At 38.4% G+C, this 26,864-nt stretch overlaps 1 protein-coding gene and 1 long non-coding RNA gene across 2 annotated transcripts; one reads left to right on the top strand and one right to left on the bottom strand.

Annotated features, from left to right (window-relative positions):
• Nucleotides 1-811: 811 nt before the first annotated feature.
• Nucleotides 812-1,914, top strand: LOC146687527 (chemokine XC receptor 1-like). Its single transcript, XM_085439162.1, has one exon. The coding sequence runs from the start codon at nt 826-828 to the stop codon at nt 1,795-1,797; it is 972 nt and encodes a 323-aa protein (XP_085295288.1). The 5' UTR covers nt 812-825; the 3' UTR covers nt 1,798-1,914.
• Nucleotides 1,915-23,572: 21,658 nt separating this feature from the next.
• On the bottom strand, nt 23,573-25,030 carry LOC146687526 (uncharacterized). Its single transcript, XR_014916520.1, has 2 exons — nt 24,719-25,030; nt 23,573-24,341 (listed from the first exon to the last, which is right to left on the bottom strand). It is a non-coding gene; the product is annotated as an uncharacterized LOC146687526 (long non-coding RNA).
• Nucleotides 25,031-26,864: the final 1,834 nt, after the last annotated feature.

Here is a 26,864-nt window from a genome sequence, read left to right as displayed (position 1 = left end):
ATATCATAAATCAACACCATTTTTATGATCTGTGTTGGATTTTATGTTTTCATATTTAGTTGTATTTATATAATGTTTACATGTTTTCAGCAAGAAATACTTTCTTTTGAACAGAATACTGGGGTTTCTGCATTTATTTATGTAAATAAATGTAACTTTTGATTGAGTCTGTTTTGATTAGATGGCTTTGAAAAAAAAAATACATTCAACATTATTTTATTTCATTTCAATGTAGAAAAAAGTGATTGCTCAAGCTTTTTGCTTTTTTTTCTTCACAGTGTGGCTTTCGTTAGGGTGGTACTCTAGCTCAAAGACGAGACAAACTATCAGATATCTCACGAACATCACACGTTTTTCACCACAGTGCAGTTCAACAGAAGACCTGAGATAGAGGTAAGTTCAGAGGAATGTAACATGCGTATAGACAGCTATTTGTCAGGTTTAATTTTGATGAAGTTTCATTTTTCATGTGACAGTTTGTTGCACAAGTTAACTTTGAATTTTTTGTTTCATAATGTGGTTTTTGTTAAGGCAGAATCTCTGAATTAATGTGAAACAAAAGGAGGAACTATTAGTTTTCCGAAGAACATTGTACAGCTTTTGTGCTGAATCACAGGGCAATTCAGCAGAAGACTTGACAGTTGATTTTTGAGGTAAGTTGCTGTTTTTGTTTTCTGAAATTTGATACTTTTTTAGTCACTTTGGTTTTATATAATATACAAAAATTAGAACCAAAATCAAGTTTCTGTCACTTTAGAGAAAACTGCTCAGTCATTGTGTTTGATTGCATTTTATTTTATATGTAGGTTTTCCAGAAGATTGAAAATGGCAAACTTCACATCCACATCCAGAACGAGTGGTCTTGTTGAATACATGTGTGATACTAATGTTCCCACCATCACTGGTCCCCTTTTCATCTTGATCTTCATCCTCAGTATCATATGCAACAGCCTCCTCTTATGTGTTCTTTTCATCTACGAGAATCTGAAAAGTATCACAAATATTTTCATCCTGAACCTGGCCTGCTCTGATTTGATCTTCACCATCACACTTCCATTCTGGGCCGCTGATAACCTACACAACTGGGTCTTTGGGGACTTTGTCTGCAAAGTTATCACTGCTGGATTTGCTGTTGGTTTGTACAGCAGTGTCATTCTGCTGACTGCTATGACAGTGGATCGTTTTACTACTGTTGTACTGCACAACTGGCCGATCAGCCATGCCAGAGTGAAGAAGTGTGCAATTGGTGCCTGTATAGCTGCCTGGGTCATCAGCATCTTAGCGTCCCTGAGTGATGCAATGAAAGTAAAGGTTGAAAGCTGGGAAGGTAAAATCTATTGCTATGATGAATCTGAAGACACGCTTGGACATTATCTCCAAGTGTCACTGCTATTCTTCCTCCCATTTGCCATCATTATTTTCTGCTACTCTGCCATCCTCATGAAAGTTTTGCAAGGTTTAAACAGAAGGAAGTTCAGGACTGTGGCTGTGCTGTTGTGTATTGTTGCAGCCTTTTTCATTTGCTGGGGGCCATACCATATTATGCTTTTAATCAAGTCTCTCAATACAAACAATGATTGTAAGGTACTGAAACGGTTAGCAGTTGCCTACCATATCTGTAAAATGCTTGCCTATTCTCACTGCTGTATGAACCCTCTGCTATATATGCTCTCGCAGAAGTTGCGAAAGCATCTGTTGAGTCTTTTGCGCTGTGAAAAAGTGAACAGGAAGAAGAGAGAGAGAAGCACCAGCCTGAACACTTCACAACAATTCACCCTGCAGAGCTCTGCTGTTTAGATGGAACTGCACAACTATCCATTTAACAGTCACTAATAAAATTAAACCTTGATTCAGGCTGATACAGTCATAGTACTTTGATGTGTAAGTGTATTAACTCATTCATTGAGGCAAACAGAGAGCAGTAATTAAATCTAATTACTGCTCTCTGTTTTCCTCAGTTGGACTGTAAAAGTCCAACTGAGGAAAACTTGGACTGTCAACTTGGACTGTAAAAGTAAAAATAGCTGGTGTATTTTTACTTATACCTTTATTTTAAAGTAGACAAATTACTTTTTTAATTAACAAAAAGTGTAAAGGTTGGGATAAACATGCTTTAAAATTATTGAAATGCTGACACTGATGTAACAGAAATATCAATCAACCTTAACTAGATAACCAGAACCTTAAATACAATGTGAAAATTTAAATGAATTGTGCTTAATAGACAATTCAATCTGTATCCAGTTACTTAAACTTTAGGGGAAAACAGTATTAGACTGCTCCATCAAGCTCCAGCTATGCAATCTATATGACTCCTTCTGTATGTTCTTTTCAAAATGGTGGAAATTGAAACTTCCAGATTTTATGGACACAAGGGAGTGGTACTGTAGATAGCATGATTCTGTTGCTTAAACTCAAGTTGTTTCTTCTATTTCCAAGTCTGAACTTTGATTTAGTAGGATTTCAGAAATGCACAATAGTTTTACCCCTTCGAAAAGAAGTGTAAGTACCTCGCATGTTAAACCAATGTCCATACTTCAGGAAGTAGAGGGCAGGATGAGGCAGAAATTATTTTACTCAGGACAGCTATAAGGGGCAATAGGTGGAGTAAGACCAGACATCAGAGCAGGAATTTGAAAGCTCAGAGGAGGACATATCAGCTTTTGAGGGGCCTGGCCGCGGACCGAACAGCTGTTTAATGCAGGGCTCTGATGTTTAGACATTACAATATGTAGAAGGGGAAATAAGAATGTATTCAATTTAATTCACACACACACACACACACACACACACACACACACACACACACACACGAACTAAGAATTTGATTTCTTCTTTTATCCTCTCCTGTTGTTCATGTAATTAATAATATATATGTAAATAAAAGTGGACTAAATCATATGCTTTCGTACTTCATTTCACTTGAATTATCGTTTCACTTCCAATCTGAAATTCAACCTGGGCTGAAAATTTTGTTATGCATAAACAAGAAAACAGGACAACAGTGCCCGCAATCAGAGGACCACCTGTTTGGTGGTCTAAATATTAGCGCTCACATGGCGGTCCCTGAATGACATCAAACAGAAAACAGGCAACCAGGTTTTAGAAAAAAAATCAGCACACACACAACGGCCTATCTGTAGTTATAGTCAGATCAACAAGCAGATTCTTGAATAGTACAATGGTCAAAGTACCAAATGATTTCAATCTCTCTGATAATGGGACAAGAATAAAGCCTCCTGAAAAGAGAAAAGTCTCTTAAACAGCACACAACAAGGCTTCCATGAAAACATGATTCCCTTCACGGGCCAGGCCTCAATTCAACATTTAGTCTGCTTATCTTGCAGTTTATGACAGCTCCTTCTCTATAATGAAATGCAACCACAATTTCCTGAACTAACGAACTGTGGTCTGATTAGTTAGTTCCTTTTTGTAACACCTGACTTAACTTCCTGTTTTAACAGGAAATGTATTAGGTGTTGCTTTGCTTGTGTATCAGAATGAATATTTATTCTAGTAATGCTTTGCTTAATTTCTTGCACAAATGCTATCTCTTGCTTTCATGCTGATCAGTGCACATCCTGCTTCTTTAGTTGTTCAGAAAAAAAAATATCTAAAAAAAAGAAAAAGAAAAGAAAAACATTGCTATGTGTGATTTTTAATTTCTTGAGCCTCACGTTATGCAATAGCTCTTATCCATGATGGACTTTGGGTGTTGTCATTTGCCCCTTCTCAGGCTCCAAGATTATTTCTGGATGCTTCTAAACTGCATTTGTTTTTATCAAGATGTGACTAATGTATTTGTAATACAATGCATTTATTAATTCAGTTCATGACCTGATTGATACAGCTTTAACTATTAATAATGATGTAATAATGTTATATCGTCATTACTTCGGTTACTCAGTAGTTATTTGCTGACAAGACCTGAACATGTAAATCATGTTCCTGAAGCGGGACTACCATTATGTAATTATTGTCACTAAATAATAAATATTATTTTTGAATTCCTTATTTATTTTGAAACTATCTTTTTTTTTAAATTGTGTTTTATTGTATTTTTATTGGCTATTATGGCACTTTTAGTCTTTTTGTGTGTACAGCGCTGAAAGCAGCTCAATTGAGCTCCACATGGAGAAATCAGCACTTTACGTCCTCTGCATTAAAACAGCTTCCTGTGGGTCTTTCTAAAGGGAACAAGCTTTGAAGATCACATCAGATATCCTACGTCTGCACCTCAGTTTCTAACCTGTGGTGCAATTTTTAGGCTTTTAAAGAACTCCATGACGGGATCTTTGGAGAGTGGGTCTGTGGAGTAGGGACAGGAATTTATTATCTGAGACCGCACACCTCGTCTTTGGATTATGTTTTTGCAGTTTTTAAAAAAATTCAGTTTTTCTTCATTGATCCTTTAAATGCAAAGCAGCAGTGAACCCTTCCAGAACTGGGATGCCAGATTCTTTCTTTATCTTTCATTTGGAAAATGCAGCAACAAACCTGTCTGCATCTATTATTGCAAAAGGCATCAGGGAACCCTTCTGCCTCTGGATGTCAGTTTTCTGCCATCTATCTATTGTTTGCAAAACAAAAAACAAACAAACCAAAAAGCTATGGGCACTTCCCTCTATCCTTCTTTCGCAAAATGCAGCAGCAAGATTTTGGGCACCGGCATCCTGACACCTGGATTCCAGCTTCACGTTCGCAAAATGCAGAAGCAAGTTTTTCTACCACTAAGACGCCAGGTTCTCACTCTCTCTATCCCTCATTTGCAAATGCAGCACAAAGCTTTTTGCACTGGGATACCAAGTTCTCTCTCTTCTAACCTTCATTTGCAAAATATAGCAGCTCACTTCTCCAGCACTGGATTAGCAGCTTGTGCCATCTACTATTAAAAACAACAAAACATTATCATCACCGTGTTGCCAGTCTTCTTCTCCATATCAGTTCTTTGTCCAGGTTCTCTCTCCTCTATTGCTCCTTTGCATCATGCAGATGCAACTTCCCGGAACCGGGATGACAGTTTTTCTTCTCCTGTACTGTTAATTTGTAACACAGCAGCCTTTCCTGCCAGTTTCTACATTATTGTTTTCTTCTTTGCAGTATGCAGCAGCAAACCTGGCACCAGGGGCTGGTTTTTCTGCCATTTGACCATCATTCACCTTATGAACATTACTTGCACTGGGTTGCTGGTTCATTGCTCCACTATCCCTACTTTTCAATAAACTGCAGCAAACCTTTTCTCGTCACAGGGTTACCAGTTTCTCTGCCATCTATCCCTTCCCCAATTACATGCAGCAATGCACCTTTCTACACTGGGTCTCCAGTTCCAACATTCTCTTCTTTGCAAATGCAGCAGCAACAACTTCACACAGGGATGCCAGGGCAGCTTCCACTAACACACATCTTGTGTGTGTGTGTGCTGGAGACCAGCTGAAAATCTGAACTGGGTACCAAACCAGTCAACTAAGCATTTTGTGTGATTTGCAATAAACACTCCTCAAAGTTGTGTTGGGTCAATCACTGCAATCCAACTTATACAAACTTCAAGTCAAAAGATCGTCCAGGGACGAGTCAAGAATAAATAACACAATAGGTCAGTTTCAGCAAATCTTTATACAATTGTATTAGGGTTCACAATACAATTGGACCACTAACAACCTTACAACCCACACAGGTACTGTTTCTAACTAAATCCACTCCAAGTAAATACGATACCACAGGGACACTCATTACATGCACTATGTGCTTCCGTGAGAAAATAATTTATACCACTGCAAATAAATTATACTAGACACAACAAGTAATTTCATCATAAACAATTGCAAGGGCAGATTCCTATGAGTTGTTAGCCCCCTACTTAGGGATTGCACATTGCCCAAACAATATTGCCCCTAGCCCAGTTGACATGAACACAAACCCAAGCATAAAATCCTTTTTAAAATACGGCCCTTTCCCTAAAACAAACTAGGGTGTAAGATCGACAACAGGAGAAAAGAAAAATGGTGACACATGTGCAGCCCATCCTGCAGGAGACGATACAGTGTTACCTGACAATATATTTTTTTCATGTTATATTCAAAGGTCAAAGGTCAACTCGAGCTGACTCCTCTGCTTGCCAAACCACACAATTAATGAATACAATAGACATCACCAATACATTTCAACAAACTTCATTAAAAAACATTAAGTCTACACCTTGAATCTTTGATGAAGGGCAGTATGATCATAAAGTACTTAAATGGCAACCAGATCTACTCATGTTCTAAGGGCCCAGGGACCAGATCTCATGTTCTTCATCTCAAAAACTTCCCAGCATTCCAAAACCACAATTGTCTAGAGCCACACATCAGAGAATAAGAGCATCTGATTCTACTTCCTCTTTTATATCTTCCCGTTGATCCCCTGGGTCCTGAAGCCTTCCCCAATACAGTAGTTTCAGTTTCACCTTTTTTGGATTATGTGTTTTGCCTTTTTGGATTTCAACAGCCTGGAAATTAAGAGCTTGCTTTAATTTCACCACACTCCACTTGTCGTTGTCTGGATGTGGGTCGTCAATTCAATATTTAGTCCGCATGTCTCACAGATTACAACCAATCCTTTCTCTGTATTAAATGCAACCACATTTTCCTGAACAACAGGACTGATATCTGATTAGCTAGTATGTGGCTTTGCAGCAGTTGCTCTCAAAACAGCCTCACACTATGCACGGTTTTTGCAGTTATATTTCTATACTGTTACACCTCACTGAGTTTTAACAGGAAATATACTGGGTGTTGTTTTTCTAACTAATCCATTTATCCATTTTTAGTGTTGCCTTGCCTCATTGACTGAGTCAGTTTGACCTGCACACACATACAGACACACAGTTACATTATTATAATCTAAGCACAGAGAAGCCAGTTGCTCTCACTTTTCCACCCTCTGTCATGTGCCCACCTGCAAACCACTTGTTTGTTTTTCCATATTGTCAAGCACTATGTGCCTTGCACATGCTACATCAAGGGGGTAGGACAAAAAGATAAATACTTCTACATCAAACTGCAGAGTCTTCCACCACACACACACACACACACACACACACACACACGTATTTATATATATACATACATACATACATACATACATACATACATACATGTATGTGTGTGTGTGTGTGTGTGTGTGTGTGTGTGTGTGTGTGGGTCAAATGTTGGATGTATTTTGGTGTTTTATTGTTCTGTGAAATGTTTACATTGTGTCAATAGAAAATTGTACTTAGTAGTCAGTATAAACTTTTAATGATATAAGTTTGCATATGATAGAATACTGCATGATGACCTTTTGATCACTTAGACTGTTGTTCACTACTTGTTCTGTTCTTTTATAAGTTTCTTCCCACAACAAGCAGTTTCACTCCCTACCAGGAAGAGGAGAGCTGAACACTCTTATCTTCACTCCCTAACAAGAAGAGGGGCCGCATCCTTCAGAATCACACACAAACATACACACACACATACACCTACATATGCACATACATACGCACCAACATTCCTCTGTCTATGAACAGAGGTATTCACTATTGTATTACCCTTGTATATAAATAAAGACCAGGGCAGTGGCAGAGTGCAAGTCCTTGAGCCACACTCTCGGGTGCGAGCGCTCTGTGACTGCCCTAGCAAGTAAAAACTGCAGCGTGTGTGTTTCTACTCTCTGACTCTCAGCTGAAGAAGTGTCTTTAGAATACATTTCTTGTCAAATTTTATGATTGATATATCATTAGGGACCCTAAAGCTCCCCCAAAATAGGGAAAAAATTAAAAAGTCATGCAGTAGAGGGTTAATGACTAACCTTGTATTGTGGATGGATTATCTCAGTTGTTCTCCTGACTGAAGTTTGGTCCGTTTGCAATCCTGCCATGCAATTGCATTTGTCCCAAACCATCGGGAACCTTCACATTAACTTTTATCAATGGAAAAAAGTTAGCATTCATTCTCCAGCTTCACTGTGCTAATGTGTTTATATTATGCAAACCACAGCTGTGTAGCTAGCCAACACATAGCCCAACTTCAGTAACCCTACAAAATGTCACTGCTGTTTAGTTTTCTGTCTTCATGTATTTTGACGTGATAGCAGAACTGTATATTTTAATATTTCAGAAATTCCTAAGTCAGAGCATAGTGTATTATTTAATCTTAATTTTTTTAGGAGACTTAGCTTACCACTAGAGGGAGCCCACATACCACCATGCCATTCGCCATCATTATTTTACGCTATTCTACTCTCCTCAAGACAGTTTTGCAAGGTTTAAACAGAAAGAAGTTCAGGACTGTAGTTCTATATACCTAAAGATTGTAAGGCACAGGTATGGTTTCATATCACTTAATTATTCTCATTGCTGTGTAAACCTTCTGCTGTGTATGCTCTCACAGAAATTGCGAAGCATCCGTTGAATCTTTTGCGCTGTGAAAATGTGTCCAGAAAGAACAGAGAGAGAGATGCTGGCCAGACTGCAGCTGTCATTGGACAGAGATCTGCTGTTCAGTTGGAACTGCACAACTTTCCATTAAACAGCTACTTGTGAAATTAAACATCGAACCAGTCTATCAATATTTTCATACATACAATATGGTTTGTACTTTTTTAATTTCACATCTTTTGCATGATCACTTAAAATTATCTAAATCAATGTTTCACTTTTTAATGTTTCAATCAAAGATTTGCATGGGAAAAGATGTGTATAATAAGATGTTTTCAGGCTAGACTGAAACATGCTCCATTGTCATCAGTCAAACTACTGTTAAGTGTAAGCATATTAACACAGTCATTGGGGGAAACAGTGAGCAACACTTAATGTAGAGTGACATGGACTGTATGCACAAGGCAATGTCACTTTGGTCTTTTATTCTATTTTGAAGTAGATCATAATACATGTAGCCAGTGTTGGGGAGTAACGGAATACATGTACCGCCGTTACGTATTTAGAATACAAAATATGAGTAACTGTATTCCGTTACAGTTACCGTTTAAAAAGGTGGTATTCAGAATACAGTTACTTTGTTGAAATAAATGGAATACACTGGGGTACTTTCCTGTTTCATTTTGTCACGGGTCAGGACTGTTTGGGTTTTGTTTGACAGCTACGTTCTATTGTTCCAGGCGGCAGCGTTACGGTTGCCATGGTTACAGGGCGACGCTCTCTCTCTGCGACTGTGTGTTTCCTGGGTGAGAGAGCGCCTTTTCGTTGTTGTTGTTGTTGTTGTGCTAAGCTAACAGGCAGAATGCTACAAGCATAGCTCTAAAGAATGTAGCATCATGTTCAGTGTAGTCCGTGCTGCTGGGAGAATGGACTGCCATACACGTTATGTGTCTGTGAGCGCTAGGAGGGAGAAAAAGGGGAGTGGAAAGGTACGAGCAGTCATCGAGGAAAAACGGGAGCTGGAAGCATGTAAATATAATAATAACCACTTCAGCCAAGAAGAGTGCCTGAGGAGCCCAGTTGTAAGTAAGCTATTAAGACTCGACTGTACACTGTGTTCGTGTTTTCCTCCGAAAACAACAAGTTCCGTTGGAGCAGTCTTTCAACGCCTCTCTCTGTCTGTCGCAAGAAAAGTTGACCCACACAACAAAGTAGAGCTATTTTTCGGCTACCAGCCGACAGGGACCCCGCCGTATTATGCTGGGCTTACACTGTGCGATTTTTTCAGTCGCGCGATTCAGCTCCTGCTCAAACTAGAGATGGACCGATCCGATATTACGTATCGGTATCGGTCCGATACTGACCTAAATTACTGGATCGGATATCGGAGAAAAATAAAAAATGTAATCCGATCCATTAAATATCACGAAAGCACCTCACAAAACTTGCAACACGCGGTAACTCACCTCAGAAAGTTAGCATGTCGGAGCAGTATGCATCACGTGATAGAGCGGCTGTGGCATGCGGGACCTGTCGGTGGTCTGGATAGCATGTGGAGCTTCGCTAGCAACCCGGCATTTCATCTCCGACAAAGTTATCCCCGAGAGAAGTAAAGCAAATGTGTAAGTCCATCTCTGAATGTAAAGCATTCCTGCGTTAAGCTTAACAAGCGACTGCCTCTCTCGCTCTCCTGCTGCTACTTCAATCATGAAACTGCTTAATGATCAGCTGATCGGCTTTTCTGTCGCGAGTCCGTCTCTCTTGTTTGTTTTTGGCCCACTTTGCACCAGAAAGAGGAAACCAGCGGCTGAACAACAGCAGCACGTTTAAGCTTGATCAGCTGCTGTTAGAATTTATTTAATATTACTTTCTACACCAGGATCTTTTTCTAAGTAGCTGACGCTGGTAACTGTGCAGGGGCGGATCTAGCAAAGTTTAGCCAGGGGGGCTGATAGGGCATGAACAGGGAAAAGGGGGCACAAAGACATACTTTTCTTTCTTATTCTCATTTAAACTGTCTCGCTTTTAATAAATAATTATCCGAATCTTACACCCAAAGTTTTAATTTGATGTAAAATGAATAGAAGTCAATTACTGTATATAGTGACTATTAAGTCTAATATATATACCCTAGTAAGCTATAGTACTTTTTCCTTTGGGAAGGTACCATCTGTGCAGTCTGCAGTTCTGTTGAAGAAAGATGTTGAATCTATTTAATATTTCTTGAAAAATAATTGATTTCTGTGCATTTTTTTTCACACTGCATCAAATTAAGGTTGATTACGTTGATTAAGCATCATGAGGTGTAGCGTGGGGGGGTGGTTCCCTATTTTTTATTTATTTATTTTTGTTGTTGCTGGGAGTTGGAACCCTATTAGTTAGGTTGCTTAATATTTACACTAAGTACTCTTTAAAATACCAGAATAGGGAGGATGGTGTAGGTTTAAGTTTATTAGATTGATCAGTATTGCTGAACTATGAAATATTTTTTTTGCATACAGGTATAACAGAATAGCTTTAGTGTAGTTGTTGTTTTAAACTTGAGTATGAACTTATACAAAATGCAGCAAGATATAAAAAAAAAAAACAGTTTTGTTGATTAAAAAACACTATATCGGATTCATATCGGTATCGGCAGATATCCAAATTTATGATATCGGTATCGGACATAAAAAAGTGGTATCGTGCCATCTCTAGCTCAAACTGTACGATTGACTCGCAGGGGTTAGAAGTTCATAGGTCACGATGCAGGGTCTCACACTATACGGCCCGATGCTCTGATGCGACCTGAGTGCTCACACTGTGCGTCCATAAAAATAAAGGTTATAACAGAAATTCTGTCGCTCGCTCTCCCTCTCCGTCTTTCACTCACACAGACACACCACCACCATCAACTTTGCTAAATTGCTAATGAAAAACATTGGTCAGGCAGCTGTGATTGAGCAGCAGTGTCGATCCAACTATTTTCACGGTTGTTGTGGTCGTGATAATTTTGTGAGGCCACATCGAAAGGGCTCGGATGGTTCTACAGGTTGTGCCTCCATCGCTTGTGTCCAGATCACACGCTGCACTGCCGTGCTACGCCGTCTTTTTCGCTGACATTTGTGTTTGCGCGTGCGCAGTGTGGCAAACTGCGGTGACACCCTCACGACCAAGCGATTGATGATCGGGAGCTGGTCGTGAGGTGTCAATCGCTTCTCGTTACCCCACGTATACTACACGATGCACGACGCACGATGAAGGCCAAAATCGGGCCGATCGCCAAAACGATCGCACGACTCAAAAATCGGCTCAAAATGGGCCAAAAATCGCACAGTGTGAGCCCAGCATTAGTCAGAGGTCCCTTTACTACAGTTCGGAGTTGCGGACCTTCAGTAATAGTAATAAATCACACAGCAATAGTACATTCACGTTGTTGTAAAAAGCATGATAATATTGTAGCGGGTCAGGGCTGTTCGGGGTTCTGCTTGTACAGTTATGTTTTGTGTATGTTGCCATGGTGACGGGTGACGCCCTCTCGCTGCAACGGTGTGTCCTTCCGGGGTCAGAGGGCGCCCTATGTGTGTTGTGGTTGCCGCGCTGAGCAGTTAGCTAGTGGCAGTGTGTTCTTCTGCAAATGTAATAAACGGCTGTGCTCCCTGGCTAGCTCACGGGAAGCAAGACCAAACGATACCTCCGTCTCCTCCTTGTCTGAACTCGCCACAATATATTAAGTAATCCAAAGTATTCAGAATACGTTACTGTCATTGAGTAACGTAACGGAATACGTTACAGAATACATTTTGGGGCATGTATTCTGTATTCTGTAATGGAATACATTTTAAAAGTAACCTTCCCAACACTGCATGTAGCTATGAGAAATTAAAAAAATATAGTAAGTGTAAAGGTTCAAATAAACATACAGGATGGGTTGTAAATGTTGCCCTTTGAAGTCTGTAATGAACTCTACATGAAGATTTCCCTTTTCATTCTCATTCCTTTCCATACATTTACATGTGGATAATGACAAAACAGGGTGTGTGTCAGGGGGCTGGCTCTGTGACCCAACATTTTGAGTTTGTGTTTTGATTGCTTATATATTGAGATAATGTTAAGTTCTATTATTATTATTAGTTTGTCTTAGTTGAGTTTTGGTCTAGTTTATGTTTCTTCTATGTCTCCTTATTTATGAGTCTTTTCCTGTCCTCTGTGCAGTCTGTCTTGTTCTCTGTTTTACTTTTAGTTAAGTCAGTGCTTTCATCTCTCTTATCTGTTCTCATGTGTTTCTCTTTCTGTTTCATGTCTCCCCAGTCAGTCATGTGTTTCATGTCTGCGTGTTCCATGTTGTCAAGCTTGTATTATCATGTCTACATCTCGCCATGGTTCATGTTTTATTTTGAAAGTCTTGTCTTTCCATGTTCAGTGTGTTTAGTTTTGCATTCCCTGTGGCCTCATGTTCAGCTGTGTTTCCCCTGGTGTTTCCACTTCTCTCATTACCCTTTTCTGTATTTAAGTCCTCTGTCTCCCTCTGTTCACTGTCGGTTCATCTTTTTTTCTCCCTCCATGTCACGTCAGGTTGTTCATGATTCGGTCCAGGTCCCGGTCCCTCTTGTCATAGTCATCATAATCATCCCTAGTTATTCCCAGTTTATGTTTTAATTTTAGTTTTAGTTCTCTATCATTTATACTCTTGCTGTTCATTCATTCCTCTCCAAAATGTTGAGGAAATTGAATTTACAATTCTTAGACATAAACAGGAATTAGGATTGGATGGTTAGATGTATATGGTTAGATTAGGTAAATTAGCTGAAGGAATTATAATATCAACATTGGATTTGTTTTTTTACATAATTTTTTTTTCAAACAATATTGGGTCAGTAATCTTAGCCCTCTAGAGTACAGTGTTGATCCTGGGCAACAGAAAATGCTTTTAAGCCTCATTCCAAGAAAATGTAAATTTAAATTATGCCAACCAATAGGAGTGTTTGAATCTTTTTCTGACAAATGGTCACAGGTCAGAGAGTGATATTATACCCCTTTCGTCAAAAAAAGTGACAGGTTGCTTCCGGAGCTCATTAATTATTCATGAGCTCCGGAAGTCCGGAAGTAGGAAGTAATTAAATTATCCCCTAATTAAATTATCCCCTAATTAAATTAGCTCCGGAAGTCCGGAAGTAGGAAGTAATTAAATAATAAAAATATGATATTCATAAAAATATGATATTCATAAAAATATGATATTCATAAAAATATAATTGATTATTTAGAAAGTTTCTTATATATCAAATTAGCATTCTTTTATTTCTTTAAGCAATTAAAAAATTTATTTATTTTTTTATGCTCAAAAAACGCCATCTGGTGGCGGGTCAGTGTGTGTGCGCGCGCCCGCGCGCGCCCGAGGGCGCCCGAGGCTGTGTGTCTGGGCGCGCGGGGGCGCGCCCGTGTCTCCGGACCGTGCTCTCTCGGGCTCCGTGCTCATGTGTTTAAAAATGTATTAAACCATATTAAAATTGTTTAGTTAAACTTGTGCTTTTGTAACGTTCAGTATGGCCACAAACACATGCTGCATGCCTTGGGGGAAAACTTTATTTAGATTTATATGCATTTGTAGATTTAGAATAAAACTCATACTCAGAAAAAACAACTCGCGATCCCCTAACCCTCCTTAGATACATAAGCAGGGAAAACTCCTTAAAAAACCCTCCGCGATTTCTCCAAAACCCTACAATAACTTGTTAGGGTACCCCCTCTATTCCCAAAACCTTATATTCGATAACAGGGAAAATCCTGAAAAAATCCTTAGTCTTTTTTCTCAAATTCAGCGCCCCGCGGCTCCCTTCATGCTCAGCCAAACAAAGCCAAAACTCCTTTTAAAAATTTCTCCGCGATTTCTCCAAAACCCCTAGAATAACTTGTTAGCTACCCCTCTATTCCCCCAAAAAAAGCGCTATAATCCAAAAACATTGGGAAAGCTCCTTACTCTTTTTTCTTCAAAAACTTCCCTCTTGCTAGCTACCTCTAAAATTCAACGCACACTCTAAGTTCTACCTCGCTCTTAATCTCCAATCCACAACTTCTTGCAGAGCACAATTTTTTCCTGCTTGTTCGCTCCCCGCTCTGCTCCCTAATGCGCTGCTTACCTCGTTCGAAATTTGCGCCGGAGACCAACTCCCCCCCTTACTGCGCCCCGCTGCCAATCACATAACCCTTGCACCGCTCCCTTCGCACCCCGGTTAGCCAATCCGCTCCAGGTCTGATTTTACGATCTCCCGCTGATGTTAAGACTATCTTCGAACCCCCAGAAGAGATCTGACTTCAGACATATCAACAACTGGCGCCGCTCAGACTGCTTGCGAGCTCAACAGCCATGAAACCAGGGATCAACAACTACCTTCGCGTGCCCTATGTGCATATCACTCGGTAAGTGTTAATCTTCCCCCTCTAACTACATTTTCGCATTTTCCTTTTTACCACTCTGTCAATCCTTTCATTTAAAAAAATAAATAAATATCACAATGGTTTGTAACAGGTACAATACACCATCCATCCATCCATTCGCCTCCACTTATCCTTTTCTCAGGCTCGCGCGGTGCGCTGGAGCCTATCCCACGTACAATACACTTTAAAATATATATAAGCTCCACTTTTAACTCCCGTAAAAGTTTATACATTACATGTCTACATCACCTATCATGGCCTCATCGGGTATCTCATATCATCTTGTTATTGTTATGTTATTTGATATTTTGCTAGTTTGCGTGTTTTAAAACTCTTTTTGTTTTTCTTTATATTTTTAGACCCAGATGTGTTAACCTGATCCCTGCGAAACACCAGCTCTGCGTGGATTTTGACCGCGAGTGACCGGATGTTGTTTCCGGCCTGAGGTTGCCTGAAATGCCGTGAGGCTCGTTTGAAAGATTGCGCCCGAGACCAACTCCGCCTCCAAGGCATGCCTACCTTTAGCTGCCACCAGTGAGATATCAGAGCCGGGCTCCACATATCCAATCAGGAACACGAGCAAGACAGCTTTTGCAGACTCTCCAGAAATATACAAGTCCTTACCAACTGCTCTGCAACCCAGTGTTTCTGGTCCCCTCGCTAACATCGCTTTTTGAGATATTTTTTATGAACCACCAAAAAAGCAATTTTACCCCACAGACTGGGTCTGAGGGCAGCAGCGGGGACAAATGATTGTAATGAAGCGACGGACATTTCATGGCTGGTCTTGCATAATTGTGAGTTATTATGTCATATGGTGATAAGTACATAGTTTTGCAAGAGGCATACAAGCACTGTGGAAAAAGTAATCATAAAACTGTTTTTGTGAACACCCTACGTTATGCTTTAAAAAATGTGATACATGTAATGTGATCATCAAAGAACATGATTTTTATTTTTTTAAAAAACTTTTATTCTTATGCTTTTAAAGTATGTCAGATTATCTTAAAACACTTATTTGTATGTTATAATGTTTTTCTTACACCATGTGTAATTTTTATAGACACCTTATTCATTGTATCAATGTGTAATTATGTATCTTTGATAAATAAATAAAATATTTAATCTTGTATTTGTGTACTTTCTGGTGATTCAATAAAAAATTAGTCACATATCGCTCTGATAAACACAGATGGCTGAAAGAAATGTTTGATGGAACAAAGGAAACAAGTGTCTTGCTGCTAAACTTTTAAGTCACCATGGTTTAAATGAGAAAGTCTGTATGTAAAACATGAAAAACTCCATATCAGTGATATCTACAAAGGTGTACTCATTTCTTTGTTATGGTACTTTACTGTTCCAATGAAACAAAAAGAAAATCTCATTTTTAAAGTACATTTTTCGGCCATCCTGACCTATTTTCAGGGGCAAGAATGTTGATGTTAGACTGTGTTTTAAATCAGGTTGTGATCTTAAACTAACTATCACAGCACTGATTTCAGTTGTAATGTCAATTAGAATCCCAATTTGGCTTTTCTCCAGTCAGTGTTATGGTGAAATTTAACTTGTTCTTTTGTGTAATTGCACATGGCCCAGCAAAGGACCCCTTAGTAAGCTGTACAGCATAAGTTTTCAATTCACTTTTGTCAGAAAACTTCACAGTATGAGAAGTTACAGCACAGTTTCTCCAAACGTGTGGTTCTTTTTCAGCCAGCGTGCTTTTAGAGCATCTACATTAGCTCATGTAGTAAAAGTACAATCAGTAAGTGTACTTTAACATTTGAGATTCCGAGTCACTCTTGCTTAGATCATGTGAACTATATCATGAACCTTTTTTTGTATAATGCATCAAACGTGTTCAAATCAGTTTATTTTCAATTTATTTTAACTAATCTAGAGACAAGCAAGTCCTTTTTAGCTTCTGTTATGTATTTACCTCTCACACCTTAATCTAGATGTTAGTGTTCTCAGAGTTAACATGTCTCATGTTGCCATGTTGTATTTCTAATACCCAGCCTCAGTGTTCGCCCTGTTGACCCTCAAATCCAAACACCAATGATCTAGATATTCACAACATTCATAAGGAGATTCTTAAGGTCTTAAGTTTTGTTGTTTTTATGTTTTACAAAAAAAAAAACTTCACATTTTTTATATTTTTAAACGAAAGTGACATGCAAGGATATTTTTCTTTAGTGATGTTGCTTCAGCAATCTCAAATACTAATTATTCTGGGAATATTTATGGTCAAACTATGTGATTTTCCAAATGTGTGTGTGTGGAGTAAAATGACCTTGTTCTTATGATGTTGTCACCGTGAATCATTTAGGATTAACAACACAAATTGTATCGATAGCAGAAACAGTCTTATAACTTATAATTCTCACACGTTACCGCTAGTTTTACAAACGCAGTCTTCTTCAGCTCTGTTTATGTAGCTTTTATGAAACTGATTTTCCATAGTACAAGTAGAATTTAATTTTTCTTTGCTCTCCAGTATAAATGCAATAATTTGCAGGCTTTTTACTGAAACTCTCACAATGCAACACTCAATGCTCAGAGCTTCATATATCAACAGCTCTGAAAATATCTTCTTTTTTAAAGTAATGTAGGACAGGATCTCTCACTCTCTGTGTCTCAAAAAAACCCAACTAAACTGGCAATCACCACTAAACAAATGAAAGTAGTTTATGGCTTTTTTATCAGCTGCATTTCTTTCATTTATGTATTGATCACATTGTTTATTGGTAATGCTTTTAGGTCACTGTTTTAGCATGTCTGCCTCACACTCCATTTAAACAGTTTAACAGATAGTGGGGTCTGGTAAGGAAGTTGGGGGGAAGCAGACAACTCCACAGGAAGAGTCTTTTTGTCTTTTCTCCACTGTAAAAGATAGCAAGGCAGTGTGAAACTTTCTTTGCGGGAAAGACAAAACTGAGAGCCATGCTAGGCTCAGTGAGAGACTCTGCTCACCCTCTGCCCCAGCGATGGCAGTCCCTCACCAAGCTTGATTTCTGTTCTTCGTCTTGATTAAAGAATGTTAGCTACCGCTCATCGCTTGTCTGCAGGCTTTATTAAACGGAAAACTTCCACAACAACCTCTAAACAGTGGTTTATGGCTTTTTGTCACCTGCAACACCATGTAACACTTGGATGTTAGATTCTTTTACCAGTCAGTGTTGCTAGCCCCAACCCCCAGGCTCCAGGTGTCTGAGCTCTAACCCTGGCTGCCAAATGTCCCCCTGAGGCCTTTGTGCCTTTTACCACCAGACTAAGTTTGTAGTCCTATCTACTAATATTATTTTATTTTTTATTATAGCACAAGTTTCAGTTAGGTTACTACTTTGACTTCCTCAATTTGAGCACATTTCTTACCCGATACTTTATCAAGCTTTTACTCGAGTGTTTTTGACACTAGCAGCTGTACTTCTACTTAAGTGAAAATTGCCTGCAATTTTGCCACCTCAGTAGCCACTTTTCTGGAGTTTGTACACTTTTTATATCGAAACGTTCAACGTTTTACGTGTTATCCTTGATCACAGTTCTAAACAAGTTAACTTTCTTCACTTCAAAGTAACCCAAAAAAAGAAACTATATGTCCAGTTCTCTTTACTCCAAACCTGGTTTAAGGCTATGCTGTTGTTGTGATATGTCCATACAAATAATATTAAGTTTAATTAATCTTTTAAAAAAATGGCTGCTTCATGGCTACCTGTTCAGAGAATTTGCAGACTTTTATGGAAACTGTCACAATGTAACACTCTCACTGTCAAAACAGGGTTGATCCATGTTTCTATGAACACTGATTAATATATCAACAGCTCTGAAAATCCTTTTTTTTTTTTTTTTTAAGTAAAGCAGAACAGGATCTCTGTATCTCTAAAAATCCCAACAAAACTGGCAATCACCTCTAAACAAATGGAAGTAGTTTATGGATCTTTATCACCTGCAACACCATGTAACACCTAGATGTTAGACTCTTTTACCATCACATTTGCAAGGGTTTATGTGTTATCCTTGATCACAGTTCTAAATAAGTTAACTTTGCTTGACATAAAAGTAGCCCAAAGAAGACAAATATATGTCCAGTTCTTTTTTACTCCAAACCTACTGATCGGAAAACATTATGTGATGCTGGAAGTTTTCATCCTATCCACCTGCAAAACAAGTTTACCTGTAAGCCAACACATTAGACGTAAGCAAATTTGTGAAATTCCTGAACAATGTGCTTTGTGGAGTAGCAGTAGTACTAGAACTAGTACTAGTAGTCCTAGTATTCTGCAGCAACCAGGCTTCAAGAGTGATCACTCTTCTGGCTTTCAAATGGTGAAAACATGTCACAGTCTTAACCGCAAATCAGAAATGTTGGTAAATTTAAAAAGGAATTTAAACGTGAAATAATTTAAAATTAAATCTGCACTTCAGTTAACTATTCTTTTTTAACAACAGGTTTATGTCTTAGATCTACGGATACAGCTAAAACACTCTGCTTGTATAATGCTGTATTCTCTCCCAGCTTATCCTTTTCTCACAACAGGGTGATTCCCAAAGTACGAGTCAATAAAACAATCACTCTAAAAACCAGAACAGAAAGATAAAGATGCAAAAAAAAAGATTAAGGATTGTGTTTTTATAGCATGTAGTAAACTATCCCCTTTTTCTAACACAGAGTTTGTATGAAGTTCACTTTATCAGCTGAAAATATTAAAGCCAGAACTTACAAGATCAAAAACCTTTTACTTCATGTACAGGGTTTCCAAAAAAATTTTTATTTCAGGTATATAAACCAATACATTTGATTCAAGTAAAACAAATAATTACATTGATTCTTGTAAAGTTTTTCCAAGAAAGTTTTATTTGATGTAACGGGTTTCCAAAATTATTTAATTTGATGTAATGAAACCAATAGATTTGAATGGGGTAAAACAAATAACTCGATTGATTCTTGCAATGCTTTTCCAAGAAAGTTTTATTTGATGTAACGGGTTTCCAAAAAAAAAGTTTTATTTCAGGTATATAAACCAATACATTTGATTCAAGTAAAACAAATAATTACATTGATTCTTGTAAAGAGTTTCCAAAAAGGTTTTGACTGGCAACAACGCTCACCTGCTAAATCCAACAGAACACCACTGGGACATTATGTTTCACTCCATCTGACTGTGCAGGAGCTCAGTGTTGGGTATGGTAAATGGTCTGTTTCATATTTAGTGCTTTTAGACTCTTCCTGGTTGTTGATGAGACTTTGCAGAAAGCAGCTTCACCTCTGATCACACACACACACACACACACACACACACACACACACACACACACACACACACACACACACACACACACACACACACACTCAACTCCACTCACTCACCTGGAGGATCAACACTCAGGCTAATGATGCTGATGGGGTTATTGCTCTGGGGATTTAGCAGGTGAGCTAAATCATGTGTAACATGTGAATTTCCTGAGTGTGGCATTAATAAAGTCTGTGTCTATGTCAAAGCTGACGTTTAAATTCCTTTTTAAATTTACCAACATTTCTGATTTGCGGTTAAGACTGTGACATGTTTTCACCATTTGAAAGCCAGAAGAGTGATCACTCTTGAAGCCTGGTTGCTGCAGAATACTAGGACTACTAGTACTAGTTCTAGTACTACTGCTACTCCACAAAGCACATTGTTCAGGAATTTCACAAATTTGCTTACGTCTAATGTGTTGGCTTACAGGTAAACTTGTTTTGCAGGTGGATAGGATGAAAACTTCCAGCATCACATAATGTTTTCCGATCAGTAGGTTTGGAGTAAAAAAGAACTGGACATATATTTGTCTTCTTTGGGCTACTTTTATGTCAAGCAAAGTTAACTTATTTAGAACTGTGATCAAGGATAACACATAAACCCTTGCAAATGTGATGGTAAAAGAGTCTAACATCTAGGTGTTACATGGTGTTGCAGGTGATAAAGATCCATAAACTACTTCCATTTGTTTAGAGGTGATTGCCAGTTTTGTTGGGATTTTTAGAGATACAGAGATCCTGTTCTGCTTTACTTAAAAAAAAAAAAAAAAGGATTTTCAGAGCTGTTGATATATTAATCAGTGTTCATAGAAACATGGATCAACCCTGTTTTGACAGTGAGAGTGTTACATTGTGACAGTTTCCATAAAAGTCTGCAAATTCTCTGAACAGGTAGCCATGAAGCAGCCATTTTTTTAAAAGATTAATTAAACTTAATATTATTTGTATGGACATATCACAACAACAGCATAGCCTTAAACCAGGTTTGGAGTAAAGAGAACTGGACATATAGTTTCTTTTTTTGGGTTACTTTGAAGTGAAGAAAGTTAACTTGTTTAGAACTGTGATCAAGGATAACACGTAAAACGTTGAACGTTTCGATATAAAAAGTGTACAAACTCCAGAAAAGTGGCTACTGAGGTGGCAAAATTGCAGGCAATTTTCACTTAAGTAGAAGTACAGCTGCTAGTGTCAAAAACACTCGAGTAAAAGCTTGATAAAGTATCGGGTAAGAAATGTGCTCAAATTGAGGAAGTCAAAGTAGTAACCTAACTGAAACTTGTGCTATAATAAAAAATAAAATAATATTAGTAGATAGGACTACAAACTTAGTCTGGTGGTAAAAGGCACAAAGGCCTCAGGGGGACATTTGGCAGCCAGGGTTAGAGCTCAGACACCTGGAGCCTGGGGGTTGGGGCTAGCAACACTGACTGGTAAAAGAATCTAACATCCAAGTGTTACATGGTGTTGCAGGTGACAAAAAGCCATAAACCACTGTTTAGAGGTTGTTGTGGAAGTTTTCCGTTTAATAAAGCCTGCAGACAAGCGATGAGCGGTAGCTAACATTCTTTAATCAAGACGAAGAACAGAAATCAAGCTTGGTGAGGGACTGCCATCGCTGGGGCAGAGGGTGAGCAGAGTCTCTCACTGAGCCTAGCATGGCTCTCAGTTTTGTCTTTCCCGCAAAGAAAGTTTCACACTGCCTTGCTATCTTTTACAGTGGAGAAAAGACAAAAAGACTCTTCCTGTGGAGTTGTCTGCTTCCCCCCAACTTCCTTACCAGACCCCACTATCTGTTAAACTGTTTAAATGGAGTGTGAGGCAGACATGCTAAAACAGTGACCTAAAAGCATTACCAATAAACAAATGGGATCAATACATAAATGAAAGAAATGCAGCTGATAAAAAAGCCATAAACTACTTTCATTTGTTTAGTGGTGATTGCCAGTTTAGTTGGGTTTTTTTGAGACACAGAGAGTGAGAGATCCTGTCCTACATTACTTTAAAAAAGAAGATATTTTCAGAGCTGTTGATATATGAAGCTCTGAGCATTGAGTGTTGCATTGTGAGAGTTTCAGTAAAAAGCCTGCAAATTATTGCATTTATACTGGAGAGCAAAGAAAAATTAAATTCTACTTGTACTATGGAAAATCAGTTTCATAAAAGCTACATAAACAGAGCTGAAGAAGACTGCGTTTGTAAAACTAGCGGTAACGTGTGAGAATTATAAGTTATAAGACTGTTTCTGCTATCGATACAATTTGTGTTGTTAATCCTAAATGATTCACGGTGACAACATCATAAGAACAAGGTCATTTTACTCCACACACACACATTTGGAAAATCACATAGTTTGACCATAAATATTCCCAGAATAATTAGTATTTGAGATTGCTGAAGCAACATCACTAAAGAAAAATATCCTTGCATGTCACTTTCGTTTAAAAATATAAAAAATGTGAAGTTTTTTTTTTGTAAAACATAAAAACAACAAAACTTAAGACCTTAAGAATCTCCTTATGAATGTTGTGAATATCTAGATCATTGGTGTTTGGATTTGAGGGTCAACAGGGCGAACACTGAGGCTGGGTATTAGAAATACAACATGGCAACATGAGACATGTTAACTCTGAGAACACTAACATCTAGATTAAGGTGTGAGAGGTAAATACATAACAGAAGCTAAAAAGGACTTGCTTGTCTCTAGATTAGTTAAAATAAATTGAAAATAAACTGATTTGAACACGTTTGATGCATTATACAAAAAAAGGTTCATGATATAGTTCACATGATCTAAGCAAGAGTGACTCGGAATCTCAAATGTTAAAGTACACTTACTGATTGTACTTTTACTACATGAGCTAATGTAGATGCTCTAAAAGCACGCTGGCTGAAAAAGAACCACACGTTTGGAGAAACTGTGCTGTAACTTCTCATACTGTGAAGTTTTCTGACAAAAGTGAATTGAAAACTTATGCTGTACAGCTTACTAAGGGGTCCTTTGCTGGGCCATGTGCAATTACACAAAAGAACAAGTTAAATTTCACCATAACACTGACTGGAGAAAAGCCAAATTGGGATTCTAATTGACATTACAACTGAAATCAGTGCTGTGATAGTTAGTTTAAGCTCACAACCTGATTTAAAACACAGTCTAACATCAACATTCTTGCCCCTGAAAATAGGTCAGGATGGCCGAAAAATGTACTTTAAAAATGAGATTTTCTTTTTGTTTCATTGGAACAGTAAAGTACCATAACAAAGAAATGAGTACACCTTTGTAGATATCACTGATATGGAGTTTTTCATGTTTTACATACAGACTTTCTCATTTAAACCATGGTGACTTAAAAGTTTAGCAGCAAGACACTTGTTTCCTTTGTTCCATCAAACATTTCTTTCAGCCATCTGTGTTTATCAGAGCGATATGTGACTAATTTTTTATTGAATCACCAGAAAGTACACAAATACAAGATTAAATATTTTATTTATTTATCAAAGATACATAATTACACATTGATACAATGAATAAGGTGTCTATAAAAATTACACATGGTGTAAGAAAAACATTATAACATACAAATAAGTGTTTTAAGATAATCTGACATACTTTAAAAGCATAAGAATAAAAGTTTTTTAAAAAAAAAAATCATGTTCTTTGATGATCACATTACATGTATCACATTTTTTAAAGCATAACGTAGGGTGTTCACAAAAACAGTTTTATGATTACTTTTTCCACAGTGCTTGTATGCCTCTTGCAAAACTATGTACTTATCACCATATGACATAATAACTCACAATTATGCAAGACCAGCCATGAAATGTCCGTCGCTTCATTACAATCATTTGTCCCCGCTGCTGCCCTCAGACCCAGTCTGTGGGGTAAAATTGCTTTTTTGGTGGTTCATAAAAAATATCTCAAAAAGCGATGTTAGCGAGGGGACCAGAAACACTGGGTTGCAGAGCAGTTGGTAAGGACTTGTATATTTCTGGAGAGTCTGCAAAAGCTGTCTTGCTCGTGTTCCTGATTGGATATGTGGAGCCCGGCTCTGATATCTCACTGGTGGCAGCTAAAGGTAGGCATGCCTTGGAGGCGGAGTTGGTCTCGGGCGCAATCTTTCAAACGAGCCTCACGGCATTTCAGGCAACCTCAGGCCGGAAACAACATCCGGTCACTCGCGGTCAAAATCCACGCAGAGCTGGTGTTTCGCAGGGATCAGGTTAACACATCTGGGTCTAAAAATATAAAGAAAAACAAAAAGAGTTTTAAAACACGCAAACTAGCAAAATATCAAATAACATAACAATAACAAGATGATATGAGATACCCGATGAGGCCATGATAGGTGATGTAGACATGTAATGTATAAACTTTTACGGGAGTTAAAAGTGGAGCTTATATATATTTTAAAGTGTATTGTACGTGGGATAGGCTCCAGCGCACCGCGCGAGCCTGAGAAAAGGATAAGTGGAGGCGAATGGATGGATGGATGGTGTATTGTACCTGTTACAAACCATTGTGATATTTATTTATTTTTTTAAATGAAAGGATTGACAGAGTGGTAAAAAGGAAAATGCGAAAATGTAGTTAGAGGGGGAAGATTAACACTTACCGAGTGATATGCACATAGGGCACGCGAAGGTAGTTGTTGATCCCTGGTTTCATGGCTGTTGAGCTCGCAAGCAGTCTGAGCGGCGCCAGTTGTTGATATGTCTGAAGTCAGATCTCTTCTGGGGGTTCGAAGATAGTCTTAACATCAGCGGGAGATCGTAAAATCAGACCTGGAGCGGATTGGCTAACCGGGGTGCGAAGGGAGCGGTGCAAGGGTTATGTGATTGGCAGCGGGGCGCAGTAAGGGGGGGAGTTGGTCTCCGGCGCAAATTTCGAACGAGGTAAGCAGCGCATTAGGGAGCAGAGCGGGGAGCGAACAAGCAGGAAAAAAATTGTGCTCTGCAAGAAGTTGTGGATCGGAGATTAAGAGCGAGGTAGAACTTAGAGTGTGCGTTGAATTTTAGAGGTAGCTAGCAAGAGGGAAGTTTTTGAAGAAAAAAGAGTAAGGAGCTTTCCCAATGTTTTTGGATTATAGCGCTTTTTTTGGGGGAATAGAGGGGTAGCTAACAAGTTATTCTAGGGGTTTTGGAGAAATCGCGGAGAAATTTTTAAAAGGAGTTTTGGCTTTGTTTGGCTGAGCATGAAGGGAGCCGCGGGGCGCTGAATTTGAGAAAAAAGACTAAGGATTTTTTCAGGATTTTCCCTGTTATCGAATATAAGGTTTTGGGAATAGAGGGGGTACCCTAACAAGTTATTGTAGGGTTTTGGAGAAATCGCGGAGGGTTTTTTAAGGAGTTTTCCCTGCTTATGTATCTAAGGAGGGTTAGGGGATCGCGAGTTGTTTTTTCTGAGTATGAGTTTTATTCTAAATCTACAAATGCATATAAATCTAAATAAAGTTTTCCCCCAAGGCATGCAGCATGTGTTTGTGGCCATACTGAACGTTACAAAAGCACAAGTTTAACTAAACAATTTTAATATGGTTTAATACATTTTTAAACACATGAGCACGGAGCCCGAGAGAGCACGGTCCGGAGACACGGGCGCGCCCCCGCGCGCCCAGACACACAGCCTCGGGCGCGCGCGGGCGCGCGCACACACACTGACCCGCCACCAGATGGCGTTTTTTGAGCATAAAAAAATAAATAAATTTTTTAATTGCTTAAAGAAATAAAAGAATGCTAATTTGATATATAAGAAACTTTCTAAATAATCAATTATATTTTTATGAATATCATATTTTTATGAATATCATATTTTTATGAATATCATATTTTTATTATTTAATTACTTCCTACTTCCGGACTTCCGGAGCTAATTTAATTAGGGGATAATTTAATTAGGGGATAATTTAATTACTTCCTACTTCCGGACTTCCGGAGCTCATGAATAATTAATGAGCTCCGGAAGCAACCTGTCACTTTTTTTGACGAAAGGGGTATAATATCACTCTCTCAGGTCCATATTGTGTGAGAAGAAAGTTAAGAAAATTTGCCGTAGTAATCATATTAAAAATGAGATAAACTCTAAGAAAAAATATGTTTGAGAATAAAAAGATATAGAAAGGGTTTTTTGTAAGGTTTTATTAAAAAAAATTCTTTTGTACATTCAGACATTCAGTTTTTCTTTTCGTTGCCTCAGGGCAACATTGTGAGATAAGGGGGTACTTTTCGAGGGTATTGAGTATTTGTATACAGGTTTGTGTACCTTTCACATGTTGCTGATGTGATGTGATACCTTTTGCTCAGCGACAACAGGTCACAAGGAATATTGGTGGCTATGGTGAGATACAATTCAGCCTATCCCATATCACATCCTCGTGAAGCTCAAATAGCTTCCTATGCAGGAAACATTGTGTATGGATGAGCAAATGGTGCCACGTAGCGGGGAGAGCAAATTCAAGCGATACCTACCCAGTAAACCATGAAAATGGGCTTTTCAAGTATTAGTCCTTGCTCAATTAAATTCAACTCATTTAATTTTATTTACTCAATTTTATTTACAATTTTATATACTAAGATTTGCAATTTTAACATTACTGGACATCACATTTTGGGTTGTTAAGACCACAAATACTAAATTTTTCTCTACAAGGGCCTGATATCCACTTATGAGGATATGTGTGATTTTACTGCCACTGTTCTATCAAAATTTTAAACAAATGTCCTCATATGTGAATATCAGGCCCTTGTAGAGCAAAATCAGGT

This window comes from Copadichromis virginalis, linkage group LG18 (assembly GCF_057382275.1).
Source record: "Copadichromis virginalis isolate Kocher_CV1m ecotype Utaka linkage group LG18, C_Virginalis_male_GT1.1, whole genome shotgun sequence".
Lineage (NCBI taxonomy): Eukaryota > Metazoa > Chordata > Actinopteri > Cichliformes > Cichlidae > Copadichromis > Copadichromis virginalis.
Note: the sequence above shows the minus strand (reverse complement) of the source record. Positions and strands in the feature narration are given on the sequence as shown.

Excerpts from the sequence above, each read along its gene's own strand:
- LOC146687527 (XM_085439162.1), top strand. The coding sequence starts at position 826 with ATGGCAAACTTCACATCCACATCCAGAACGAGTGGTCTTGTTGAATAC.